The sequence below is a fragment of the Rutidosis leptorrhynchoides genome, chromosome 4, assembly GCF_046630445.1.
Source record: "Rutidosis leptorrhynchoides isolate AG116_Rl617_1_P2 chromosome 4, CSIRO_AGI_Rlap_v1, whole genome shotgun sequence".
Lineage (NCBI taxonomy): Eukaryota > Viridiplantae > Streptophyta > Magnoliopsida > Asterales > Asteraceae > Rutidosis > Rutidosis leptorrhynchoides.
This window is the reverse complement of record NC_092336.1, coordinates 42,912,198-42,925,235: the sequence shown is the minus strand read 5'-3', so window position 1 is coordinate 42,925,235 and position 13,038 is coordinate 42,912,198. Positions and strand designations below refer to the sequence as shown.

General features: G+C 34.6%; 2 protein-coding genes across 3 annotated transcripts; both read left to right on the top strand.

Moving 5' to 3' along the window:
- Positions 1 to 4,784: 4,784 nt before the first annotated feature.
- On the top strand, positions 4,785 to 7,192 carry LOC139839920 (uncharacterized). The gene is made up of 8 exons (XM_071830134.1): positions 4,785 to 4,908; positions 5,174 to 5,286; positions 5,367 to 5,438; positions 5,812 to 5,847; positions 6,285 to 6,327; positions 6,617 to 6,704; positions 6,810 to 6,867; positions 6,963 to 7,192. Exons 1-8 carry the CDS (start codon positions 4,830 to 4,832, stop codon positions 7,011 to 7,013), a joined length of 540 nt encoding a protein of 179 aa, XP_071686235.1. The 5' UTR covers positions 4,785 to 4,829; the 3' UTR covers positions 7,014 to 7,192.
- Positions 7,193 to 8,529: 1,337 nt separating this feature from the next.
- On the top strand, positions 8,530 to 12,496 carry LOC139844517 (protein S-acyltransferase 11-like). 2 transcript variants are annotated; one of them, XM_071834739.1, is made up of 4 exons: positions 8,530 to 8,713; positions 8,963 to 9,188; positions 10,690 to 10,988; positions 11,702 to 12,496. In XM_071834739.1, exons 1-4 carry the CDS (start codon positions 8,612 to 8,614, stop codon positions 12,185 to 12,187), a joined length of 1,113 nt encoding a protein of 370 aa, XP_071690840.1. In that variant the 5' UTR covers positions 8,530 to 8,611; the 3' UTR covers positions 12,188 to 12,496. The 2 variants fall into 2 exon arrangements, with proteins under 2 accessions (XP_071690840.1, XP_071690839.1); XM_071834738.1 differs by having other exon boundaries at positions 11,699 to 12,496.
- The last annotated feature ends 542 nt before the right edge of the window (positions 12,497 to 13,038 follow it).

Here is a 13,038-nt window from a genome sequence, read left to right as displayed (position 1 = left end):
CATGGTAAGAATGTACCAGGAAGATTTTGGGCCGAATGTGTGAGGACGGCTTCATATGTGATTAACAGACTCCCACAAACAAAGTTGGGATATATTTCACCGTATGAAATATTATGGAAGATCAAGCCAACCGTCAACCATCTCAAGGTTTTTGGATGTGTATGCTACGTCTTCGTGCCAGATCATCTAAGAAGCAAATTTGATAAAAAGGCAATTCGGTGCATTTTTGTTGGTTATGATGAATCGAGAAAATGCTGGAGATGTTGTGATCCAAATACTGAAAAGTGCCATACTTCAAGAAATGTGGTATTTAATGAAGCTTCTTCATGGTGGTCACCACAAAAGATAGAGCTTCCAGAATCTCATGAATTAGAAGAAGTCCCAAAAAAAAGAGAAGAACGTGAAGAGCACGTATTGGATCCAACTAAAGAAGGAGATGGGTCGTACTCTAAGGAAAAGAGTCCATGGAAAACTGGTGTACATCAATCTATATCTGAGGAGGTTCGTCCAATCCAAATGGAAGTCGAGGAGCATGCACAAGAATTAAGGAGATTAACAAGGCTGAGACAATCTAATCCAAGGTATGCCAATGCTGCTCATGTGGATGAATCAATACCTATTGAGCCTTCCACTTATGAAGAAGCAGCACAAAGTCGAGAGTGGCAGAAAGCGATGGAGGAAGAAATTAATGTACTAAAAGAAAATCAGACATGGAGTTTAGTTCCAAAGCCAAAAGATGTAAAACCAATATCTTGTAAATGGGTTTACAAGGTGAAGACTCGATCAGATGGATCCATTGAAAGGTATAAACTCGACTTGTTGCTAGAGGTTTTTCTCAACAATATGGGCTGAATTATGAAGAAACGTTTAGTCCAGTGGCGAAGATCACAACAATTTGAGCTCTACTAGCTTTAGCCGCTAGCAAATCTTGGAAGCTGTGGCAGATGGATGTCAAGAATGCTTTCTTACATGGAGAACTTGACAAAGACATTTATATGGATCAACCAAGAGGCTTTGAGAACAAAATCCATCCCGAGCATGTCTGCAAATTAAAAAAATCACTATATGGCTTGAAGCAGGCTCCAAGAGCTTGGTACGGGAAGATTGGCGAGTTCTTGGTACAAAGTGGTTTCACAGTTGCTCCTTCAGATTCTAGTTTATTTGTGAAACAAGATCAAGGAAAACTAGATATAGTGCTAGTATATGTGAATGACTTAATCATCACGGGAGATCACTATGAGGAGATCCAAAGGACAAGAGAGAATCTGTCTATCAGATTTCATATGATGGAGCTTGGAGAACTCAAACATTTTCTTGGACTCAAAATAGAGCAGAAAAGAGAAGGATTATTTCTGGGACAACAGAAATATGCGCGAGATCTTTTACAAAAGTACGGAATGCTTAATTGCAAATCTATCTCAACTCCGATGGATCCGAATACAAAACTACGAGCAGATGAAGAAAAAATTCTTCAAGATGTTACCATGTATCGAAAGATGGTCGGAAGTCTTATTTATCTCACACTAAGCCGGCCAAACATATCTTATGCAGTTGGAGTGGTTAGTCGATACATGATCAATCCCAAGAAGCCTCACCTTGATGTTGTACGACGCATCTTAAGGTATGTTAAAGGCACTATCAACTTTGGTATTTTATACAAGAAAACAAAAGAATGTCATGTGACTGGATATTGTGACGCCGATTACGCTGGAGACTATGATACACGACGGTCAACAACTGGATACATGTTTAGTCTTGGATCAGGAGTAATATCATGGTGCAGCAAGAGACAACCAACAGTATCCTTGTCAAGCACTGAAGCAGAATATCGATAGGCATCATCAGCAACACAAGAAATTACATGGTTGAAACAACTAATAGAAGATCTTCATCAATTAACAGACCATCAAGTAGAGCTTTTCTGCGATAACCTATCAGCTATATGTCTAGCAGAGAATCCTGTCTTTCACGCAAGAACAAAACATATATAAGTGCACTATCATTATGTTCGCGAGAAGGTCCTTGAAGGGGAGATCAAGATGATGCCAACAAAGACAGATGAACAGGTTGCAGATATATTCACCAAGAGCCTAAGTAAACCGAAGTTTACAAAATTCAGAGAAGCACTTGGAACGGTCTGCAAGACATCGTTGGAAGAAAATTTGCATTGAGGGGGAGTGTTAAAATATAATGCAAATTTAGAATAATATGGAATTAGTAAATGTATACATGAAAAATATCTGGATATTAAAATGCAAAGAAAAATCTAGATATTTATGTGTGTAAGAAATGTCTAGATATTTATATGTATAAAAATATCTAGATATTTATATATATCCATGGAAATATCTAGTTTCTAGAAACTTCCATGGAGTAGTATAAATAGGGGTGAGGATTTCATTTGTAGAGTGTGAAGTAAGGTGTGAGTAAGTAAAGTGTGAAGTAGAGAAGAAGTAAGAAGTGAAGAAGAGTTGTAAGTAGAAGTTGTGAAGAAGTAAGAGTGTGAGTTGAGTCCATAATATTGTAATTGTTTCTTTGTATTAATAAAAGTGTTCTTTGTTAAGTTTCCCGGTTAAGCCTCAGTTTGTGTTTAAGTTCTTAGTGCACTTGTGTTGTATCTATTATATGGTCGGCTCTGCCACCTAAGTGATATATGGTCGGTTATACCGCCTGAATGATATATGGTCGACACTGTCGCCTAAGCATTATTGTGCACTAAGGATTTATAAAATTAAAGGCTAACCAACGTCAACGTGTTGGTCTAGTGAGTGAGTATAACCTAGGTCCTCTATAGTGGGTGTGTTGGGCTCGTCAAAGCTTTCAACAGAATATTTAATTGAATATCAATGTATTGAATCCGTATAGATTACATGGATTTTTGTAAGTCCGTCACTAGCATCATCATTCATCAAAATAATACATGTACAAATAATCAAGAACATAGTTTCTACCATTCTCTATATATTACATTTATTAAGTTTGTGTCTGTTTAACAAATAAACACAATTGGTAATACAAAGAGAAAGAATATATATACATATATACGAAATATATACATATATGTAATTAATTTTAACAAGATGTACAAAGGATTTACTACATATGTAGGTACACATTCATGGCTCACATAATTAACGACATGTTGTAGTTATAATTGTATGTATTCGTGGGAACAAACGTCGTATCATGGATCATAGGTGATGGATTAAAGTCTAGAAGCCACGACTCAAGGTTTCTTAGCTCAATCTCATTCGCATAGTCCACCACTCGATCTTGTGGCCATTGCACTAACTCTTCAGACGAACAAGCACTATAATCAAACGCCATGAACATGTTATCAAGACTAGGATCAGGGCTGCAATTGACGCTATGATCAAAGCTAGGATCAGCACTAAAATCTACTGTTGGATCACGACTATTATCAAGACTGCAATCAAGAAAATGATCAACGCTAAAATCAATGCTAGGATCAGAGCTAGAATTTAAGCTATGATTAACGTTAGGATCAACACAAAAAACAAGCCTAGGATCAGGGCTAGAATTGAAGCTATGATCAAGACTAGGATCAAGGCCAAAATCAAGGCAAGGATCAAGGCTATTGTGGTCACAAATTTCAATCACTTGAGTTGGTTGTAATGACATAATAGGCATAGTATTAGGAGAGGTGTAAGAAGATATAATAGGAGATTTTGAACCATTGCCGGTTAGTTTTTGAACCAAAGTTTTGAAATCTGATGAGTTAGTTATGTAAACTTTTGGTTTCAAATCTTTTATGAGACTATTGAAATGATGTGTGGGTTGTTTCTTGGAGATTTTGAGAGAGGGTTGTTGTTGAAGTTTAGTTTTACCCATGGTTTGCTTTGGTATGATCAAAGAAATGTTGATTGTAACGAAGGAATCAAAGAGCTTGTATTTGTATTATGGTAATATTAGAATGAAGACAAATGAAAAGATATTTAATAGATGCTTATAATGATGTTTTTTCTTCACAAAGGTTTGTGATTAGTATTCAATGTTCATCGCTTTTTTTAAGTCAACACCTTTGCTAAGACTTCTTAGACATCTTTTACTTTGAAAATATGTTAGTAACATAACTCCCAACAGGATGACTTTTTTTTTGGGTAAAATATATAAAAATATGGTTGTATTTTTATCCACTCGTATTTTCTAAAAATAGTTGAATACGCATTGCATCAACTTAACGCATGATCCGTTAATTTGATGAACCAGCAACAAAACTAGAACCGCAACCAGAATAGTTATGGTACTATAATTTTAATCCACGGATAATGGCAACATTCACTAGGATAATTGATGTCTTAAATCATACAAAATCTAAAAATCGAAACATCTACAATCAAAACATTAAGCGAAAATGACGTAGATATATTTTTAAAAATACTTTTCGAAGACTTTTTTTAATGTTATCGAGCATGTTAGATTATGACCCGTTACTTAAGTCTAAACAGATTGTTCGGACTCAGATTATTTGGACGCTCTGTTGTTTCCATAACGGAAAAAAATTACTCGTATAGAGTCCGCACATAACCTCACAAACGTTTGTGTGTACTTTTAAATACACGTGCACGCGACAATGATTGTGCGGATTCAAACCCGCACAAGCTGAAACATAATTTTATACTGATTATTTGGTTTTAACTTTTAACCAGTCTTTTTTATGCTTGTTGAATTTTTTACAAAGTCCGAGGACCATTTCTGCAACTTTTGTAACATGCTTTAATTTGTGTAACTGATGAACAAATTAGGTCAAAATTACTCAAACACTCCCTATTCACTTATTAATCGAGCACTTTCTGAAAAAATTAAGGATGGGATGGATCGGGGAGCAAATCGATTCAGTGAAATCGATGCATTTCAGACAACTAATCACCCAAGCAATTAGCCTTGGTTCATATTTTTCACTTTTTATCTTACATTTCCGTTTTTTATCCATAGAAATTTCATAATTCATTTCAAATTGTGTATCACTTCACTTAATTATTTGATATTAATCTGTTGATATTTAAATTTCGTTGATTTAGGGCTTGATTCATACTATCTCAATTGTGAAGATAACTTAAATTGTGTTTAGGTTAAATTACGACTTGATTAAGTTGTAGTTTTTGAACTAGGATGATAGCTTGATGATTAAATTTTATTTTATTTATTGTAGGTATGATTGTTACATCTGCCTTAATAATATGGAAAGGACTGATGTGTATTACTGGTAGTGAATCACCTGTTGTTGTTGTGCTTTCTGGAAGTATGGAACCTGGTTTTAAAAGGGTAAGTGTACAGATATATGTGTAAGCTTGTTGGCTTGTGAACGCGCTTTTGCTTATAGCTCATTTTTAATGTCTCTGCAGGGTGATATTTTGTTTTTGCATATGAATAAGGAACCAATTCGTGCTGGAGAGATCGTGGTCTTCAATGTTGATGTATGCTTCTAGAATTTATCTTTTGTTGTTAGATTGTTCTTATACGGTTAGTGTCAGGATTATGTTAGATTTGGCATAAGCTGATTTGAGCCGCCGACCGACGATGACCTGATTTTGGCAAGTCGGGAAGGTCTGCTTCTAAAACCTATTAATCGAAGATTAATCCCAGTTTTACAAAATGAGCACAACTTTAGTAAACTATGGAGGTCATTTACTTAAATTGGTTAATCCTTGTAATTATAAGGTGTGATTTCTCTTCAGTTGTTTATTGTTATCGATAATTCAAAAGGTAGAGTCACTATACTTTAATAATTGTAACTTAGTATAGTGTTAGTACTTGACTAATGTTTATGCCTTTGTTATCTGTATGTAGGGTCGGGAAATTCCAATAGTTCATCGTGTGATTAAGGTATGTTATATGTGTGAAAAAGTTGTTTACTTTTTCTTAATACCTTGTATTCAATAATTTTGAACAGTAGCGGATGTTTTGGAAAAGATGGGGCGTGAGTTGGGTTACTTGAGTAATTTGAGCCTTTTACGAAAGATGTGGTATTTGATATATCAACTTACTCATTGATCGCGCAGTGAGATGCTATTATTTATCTTATGCGATTGAGTGCCATGTTCACTTAATTGTAAGGGGGCATCACTTGTTGTCTTTGGTTTTTGACCTTGTTGACTGATGTCCCAATATTGTTTCTCAAATTACAAACCCATCTTCCGAAAACCATAATTTCATTTCTGTCTCAGTTACAAAAGCTGTAATCACTGTTTTTGTTATGGGCAAGTATTTTTCCATTGATATTTGTGAGTTATTATCTTTAATTACTCATATTTTTCCTGTAGGTACACGAGCATGAAGATGGAGAAGTTGATGTCCTTACAAAAGGTAATTTAGATCTCATAAATCATACGAGTATATAAGGAACTATAAATTTTGTGCATCAATAAAGTTGAGCTTACTTAAAATAGAGATAGCAACTGAAGTGGGGTGATGATTGTGGTAGTTCTTGTTTTATACTTTTATGGGTCCCGTTAAAACATATAACGACAGGATACAAAGTGTATGTTGCTCAACCTGAGTTCCCACAATATCATGAATTAACATCTAAGAAAATTAAGCAGATTTAAATATTTTGGAAATGATTATTGAATATCTGGCCGCTCTGTTCTTCCAGGTGACAATAATTTTGGAGATGACAGGCTTCTGTATGCTCAAGGTCAGATGTGGTTGCAACGGCATCATATTATGGGGAGAGCTATTGGGTAAAAATTAAACCTCTAATAAAACTGCTCATTTATTCGACACCAATTTTTTTTTACTTATTTGGCGTTAAATGAAGTTCATCCATCTGGTAATTTTCTTTTCAGATTTTTGCCTTACGTTGGTTGGGTGACAATTATAATGACAGAACAGCCCATCATCAAGGTTTTTATCTTTTATATAAGCTTGTTTCATTTCTAGCGGCAATCTCATTTGGAGCGTAACTAACAATTTCTTATTGATTTTTACTTGTGTATCAGTATATTCTAATAGGTGCTTTGGGGCTGCTAGTAATAACTTCGAAAGAGTGACAAGCATTATTATCCCCTAACAGAAAGGCAATTCAATCATTATAAAACAATCTGTATTGTGTCTTTCAGTTTGTAGACAGATATAGCTTCAATATAAACCATTTTGTGAAATGTGTATGTTTTCACATTTTTCATACAATTGGAATTATTATTTATAGATGATAACAGGAGTTCACAAATCGCTAAACTGAATCGTTATCTGCTAAATTGATACCAATGGTTACTGACCTAACTAAAATGGTTGTGGGTTCTAGACTTTATGCTAGCACTATATGATCTTTTTCTATTTATTGAGAGTTCCGTAAGTAAACGAAAACATCATCTGATGTTACACTTGTTGAAACCGGGATCCAAATTTCCACATAGGTAAAAGGTATATTTTCGAACCTGAACATAACATTATATGTTAGGGATTTTCGAAGCTGGTTATGGGGTGGCTTGGCAGGACTTGAACCCGAGTTCGAACTCTAGAAAATATGAAAACCAAGACGAAGGTCATAAGGACATTCAAATGAAGTTTTCACACAAGTTATATAGATATGAATTTAGATAGACCATTGCCATAGGTTTAGTGATGTGCTCAACTTAATTCTCATTTAATTCAGGGGAACATCACTGGCAGTGAATACTCATTGCCACTCATTGGTTAGTTATGAGAGTTTCGCCCTCGTGTTAGCGATTATATGAGATGTTTGAGAACGAACGGGTAAAACAAATAATTGTACTCTATCTAGGTGTTAAAAATTACTACAATTTTGATTATTTAATTAATACATAGATCTTGGATGTATTAAGAAGAGTGTCATAGATAACATGATTTAAACATAACAGTTTTAGGAAGAAAAAGTTTAGTGATGGTCAGGAATAATCTAATACCATCTCTATCAACACTAACTTATTAAATATTTTTTTTTTTACTGAAAATGTAATTCTTGATATGACAAACAAGGGTTCCGAGATGAAAAAATTCGACGTTTTTATCAAAGACATTTATCCTTTTATCTTGGCATCGTGTCTTTTTTTGTGTCTGTCATTTTTGAGTTCGGTGTCTATGTTAGTTTGTTAGTAGTGTTGGTTTCATTCCAGTTTGTTGTTACTCCAATTTGTTTCAGATTTTGTTTAGGTTCGTTCAATATGAGGCTCGGTATAGATAGTTTGTAAGGTTGCCGATTTTTATGTTCGAGCCTCTCTCTCGATGTATCCTTTGTTGAAGTCGTTTTCTTTTTGAAAACGTTTTCCATTTTTATTTAAGTTTTGGTTATTTTTGCCAAAATAAAATAAAAAAAATTACAAGATGTATCATATTCATATATCCGATCAAAAATAAATCATCATATCATATACCGTAGTAAGAATAAAATGAAAAATGTAACAAATCTTATTTTAATGTCTTCCCTCCTTTACGATTCTAGCCAAACCCATTGAAGAATCAATGCAGATTTCTAACCCAAATTATTGGGTTTAATAAATTAATAATCATAGTCACAGCATCATTAATCGATCAAAAGGACTGAGATCAAAATTTATTTTTTTCCTCATGATCTGAATTGAAACAAGAGCATTTACCTCCAACCATAATTTTCAATTTTCAATTTCCGATGGAATTAACAGATTCCACCGCCACTCCGCCACCCCCACCACCACCGCCGCCGCCATCACAATCCACCCCTGGCCCCTCCCTCCAGCCTTCTTCCGATCAGGTACTTTCGTTTTCATTATCATCACATTTTTTCAATTAAAAACATATCAGAATCTATAAGTTCCTTAATTATTATGTAACTCAACTTTATCACATTTACATAATTCAATAACCTGATTTTGGTTTTAGTTTTTCAACAATTTTATCTCCTATGCATTTCATGTTATCATAATAATATATGTGATCTTTGTTTGGCCTTTATATTATATTATATTATATTATAAAAACTGATTTTATTGATTTTTCGTAGGAAGATCATTATGTAGCATCGATAACGGAAGAGCACGAGGTAACGTGTTGGGGGTGTGGATTGATTCTTATACTTACGCCTTATACGCCCATTTTCAAATGTGGGTGGTGTGGAGCCATAACTAATCATAATGCACTTAAATGTGATATTAGCTACTTGTGGTGGAGACGTTTGCGAGATAGGTGTTTTGTTTGTGTTCTCCTACTATTCATGTCTTTCATTATAGGTAAAAGTTTGTACCTTTAACCTACTATTGGTTTCCTAACTTAGGGGGTTTTGAGATTTCTTATTTTAACATGCTTATATCTGATTCAAAGATAAGTTGGTACTAATCTACTTGTTTTTTAAGTGGTTAATCCTTGTATGAACAAAAAGATTCATAAACAAAAAAGGAATAGTTTTTCACATGTTTTTGAACACGTCAAAGGGTCTGTTTATTCCAATTAATGATCTGTTTTTGTACTGCTCTTAATTCAGTAAGTAAAATTGTTGTTTCTTTATCACTTGATCTGAAAAATTGGTTTGTTTCTAGGAGACACAGAATCGGACACCCCTTATCACTTGATCTGAAAATTGGTTTGTTTCTAGGAGACATAGAATCGGACACCCCTTCCCAAACAGAGACATATGGAAACATGACTTAATATAGAAAAAAATAAGCAGCCCCAAAGTCTTGCTTTGATAATTTAAGAGCAAAATAGGAATCCAAGAACAAACCACCCTCCTTGTACGTTGAGGTGACATGAACATGAATCTAGCAATATGAAGCACAATTGAGATTCATAGAACTTTGTCAGTTGCTTGTTTTTGTTATGGGGTGTAAATTTGTGTATTTGATAATAGAATAACATTGTTATGGAGGGATGGATGATGTAGGTTAACACTAACCAGCGTTAAAAATAAATGAATCATACAACAACAACAACAACAAAACCCAATACCACATGAGTGGTGTATGGGGGAGGTGATATGTAGACAATCCTTCCCTATCCGAGAATAAAGACAAGTCATTTCTCCACCCAGAGTGTAACACTCTCAAGAGTAGAGAAAGTCATCCCTCTCTTTATTCGACGGATAAAGAGATTGCTTCCGAGAGGACCTCCGGCCTTTAAGTAGAAAAAGGTTTTTTTTTTTTTTTTTAAATAAAAAAACTAAAATAAAAATAATAATAGACGACATGAAAATGGTAGAATCAAATTTCCATGGGTTTTAAATCCTGCCTCGAATTTAATTTAGGCTCTAAAAGTCAGTCAAGTCGCCAACAAATCAACGATTGATGTGAAGCCTAAGAAAGTGAATAACAGGGATTAAATTCATGAAAGGTGAAGCCTAAGAAAGTACAATATCATTAAAAAGTAGATAATTAGTATTATAAAGAAACATGGGGCAGATGAATAACAGGGATTAAATTCATGAAAGGTGAAGCCTAAGAAAGTACAATATCATTAAAAAGTAGATAATTAGTATTATAACCTAGCTGGATATGCATACGAGAAGAGGTGGTAAGTTTGACCCATTTTCCTAAATATGGGTCGATTTGGGCTATACTTTATGTCTGAATGGCCAAACTTAGTTAAAATGAAACAAATCAATAGATTGATATTTATTTATCTTGACGTTCATATCGCTTCTTTCCTGTTATCTGACTTGTAGGCTAACTATATCTGCCATTTTTATGCTCGTTATTGTACCTTTATATAATTTAATATATCCTACTGAGTATGCAGGTGGCGGTATATGGGCTATATATCCAGTTGTCTTTGCAGTAAGTAATTTTTGTGGCATATTCCACATGACCATATCAGTTGTCTTATCAGTAACGACAATATCTACTTATATACTTTCTGCGTTCCGATCTCCTGGTACACCCCCGCTCATACCCTGGGGTAGCTACCCAACAGTCGGAAAAGGTGGACTTGAAGGCTATACGTTTTGTAACTACTGTTCGAAGCCAAAATCATCGAATACTCATCATTGTCGTTCATGTGGAATCTGCGTGTTGGACATGGATCATCATTGCCCCTTTGTAAGCTTTCGTCTTTTTCTTCCTGCAAGTTATATAGTGTCAACAAAAAGTTATTTTTTCTGATTTATGAAACTTTCCTGCTTTATCTAAGCTATTTAAATTTTGCATTTCCAATTTTTTATTTTACTTTTCACATTTTATTATCTGTTTTTTTAATGTGTATTAGGATTGATAACATAAAAAGTTGGTTTACTAAGGGTGTGTTTGATGAAACAGAATGAGTAAGCGCTGAGACTTCATAATCTGAATGATTTAGAAGTTCTGATTGAACTCTATGAATTATTCAGCATCATTTGTCATTCAGATGTCACAAACAAAGGCATTGAATACTAAATGATTCTGTTGAACCATTCAATTAAGAGGCAATCAAATGCACCCTAAGTTTTAGACCTATGAAAGGGGGGTTTAGGTAAAATTCTTGAACTGAAAAAGTTTCAATATCCTCCTTTCTTTTGAGTACTTAAATATCAATTTGGAGTGTTTCACTCGGGGTGGAGAAATGACTTCTCTTTATTCTAGGGTAGATGAAGGATTGTCTACGTTCCACCTCCCCCATACCCCACAAAATGGGATTGGGTGTGTTGTTGTTGTTGTTGTTGTTGTTGTTGTTAGGATTTTCAATATCCAGTTTCTTAAATTGTGTATGTATTTTAATACTATAAATCTGTATGTATTCCAATACTTAAAATCGCTATCTTACTATATTGAAGCAGATTGGGAATTGTGTGGGCACTGCAAATCATCGGGTCTTCATTATCTTTCTGATTTCAGCAGTGATAAGTAATTTCTACGTGTCGCTCGTATCTTCATTCTCAGCGTTTCGTATATGGCCACCGATGAGAAACTTTCCTTTGTCGGTTTTAAGTAGGCCAACTGACTACACGTTTGTTTATGCATTTCTCAAGGAAATTGCTTTCTCGTTCTTTACATCCGTAGAGTCTTTATCTATCAGAGGTTTAATTCTTATATACCTATTTATTGCAAGCATTTCAGTGGAAATCGGGTTGTGTGTGCTTTTATGGCAGCAAATGTCGTACATATATGAAGGGAAGACGTATTTAAGTCATTTGAGTTCTAAAGGGACTAATCGAAATAGCAAAAAAGACTGCCAAAATATTGTTCGGTTTTTCGGGTGCCCTTATTCTGCAACTAGATATGTAGTAGGTTTTTGGAATTCTGGAAAGATCCACAAGAAGTGAACCGTTTTGTACGTCATAGCCAAAAGGTCACTCGTTTCGTGTTTTTGTAAAAGTAAGAAAGTTTTTGGCTTTTCAACAAAAACTTTTTTCTGTAGAACAGGTTTCGATTACTGTATCATGAGTTATTCGCTTGGTCATTGTTTGAGCTCAAGAGAATATGTTGGAAATATCAAAATGTTTTGCAGGTAGAGTCTTATATGTAAATTCCTGATTCATATTAGGACAATGGAACATTCTAAGTTGCAGTATCAGAGATTGTCACAGTAGCCAAGTTTAGTGTCAAAAGGTCCAAGCTTGACTTAAGTTTGTAACTAGTTGATGTCAAAATTATGTTAACCTTCTGTTAAAGACGATGAAAATGTTATGTTTTGTAACTTATTACCTACACTAACCTAGTAATCCTAGTTCAGTTCTTACATAAGTGCTTCATTTGCAAGAGTTTCGACATATATTCAACCTTTAGTTTTATGTGCCGCTAAGGCATCTAGAATTGTACATTCTCTTAAGGGATAAATGTTTTCAACAATGATCCGGGGTTGTAACATAGTTGACGTTAGAATCTAAAGGATCTTTGGCGACTAATCCTCTTGATAGTACGGTAGTAGCATCTAAATGTGCAAATGTCGCAGGAGCAGGGTCGGTCATATCATCTGCGGGTATATTCACTTGAATAGAAGTTATGAAACGTTTTGTTGAAAGAACCCATTTGGTAGGTTAATAACCCACATCGGAAGGCACTATACCCAACAATGCGGATACTTTTGATCCGCTTGCACACTTTAGAAATATTCTGTCATAGTTTGGGCAATCAAACCAACTCTTAATTACTTATATCGAAAAAGATCGTGTAC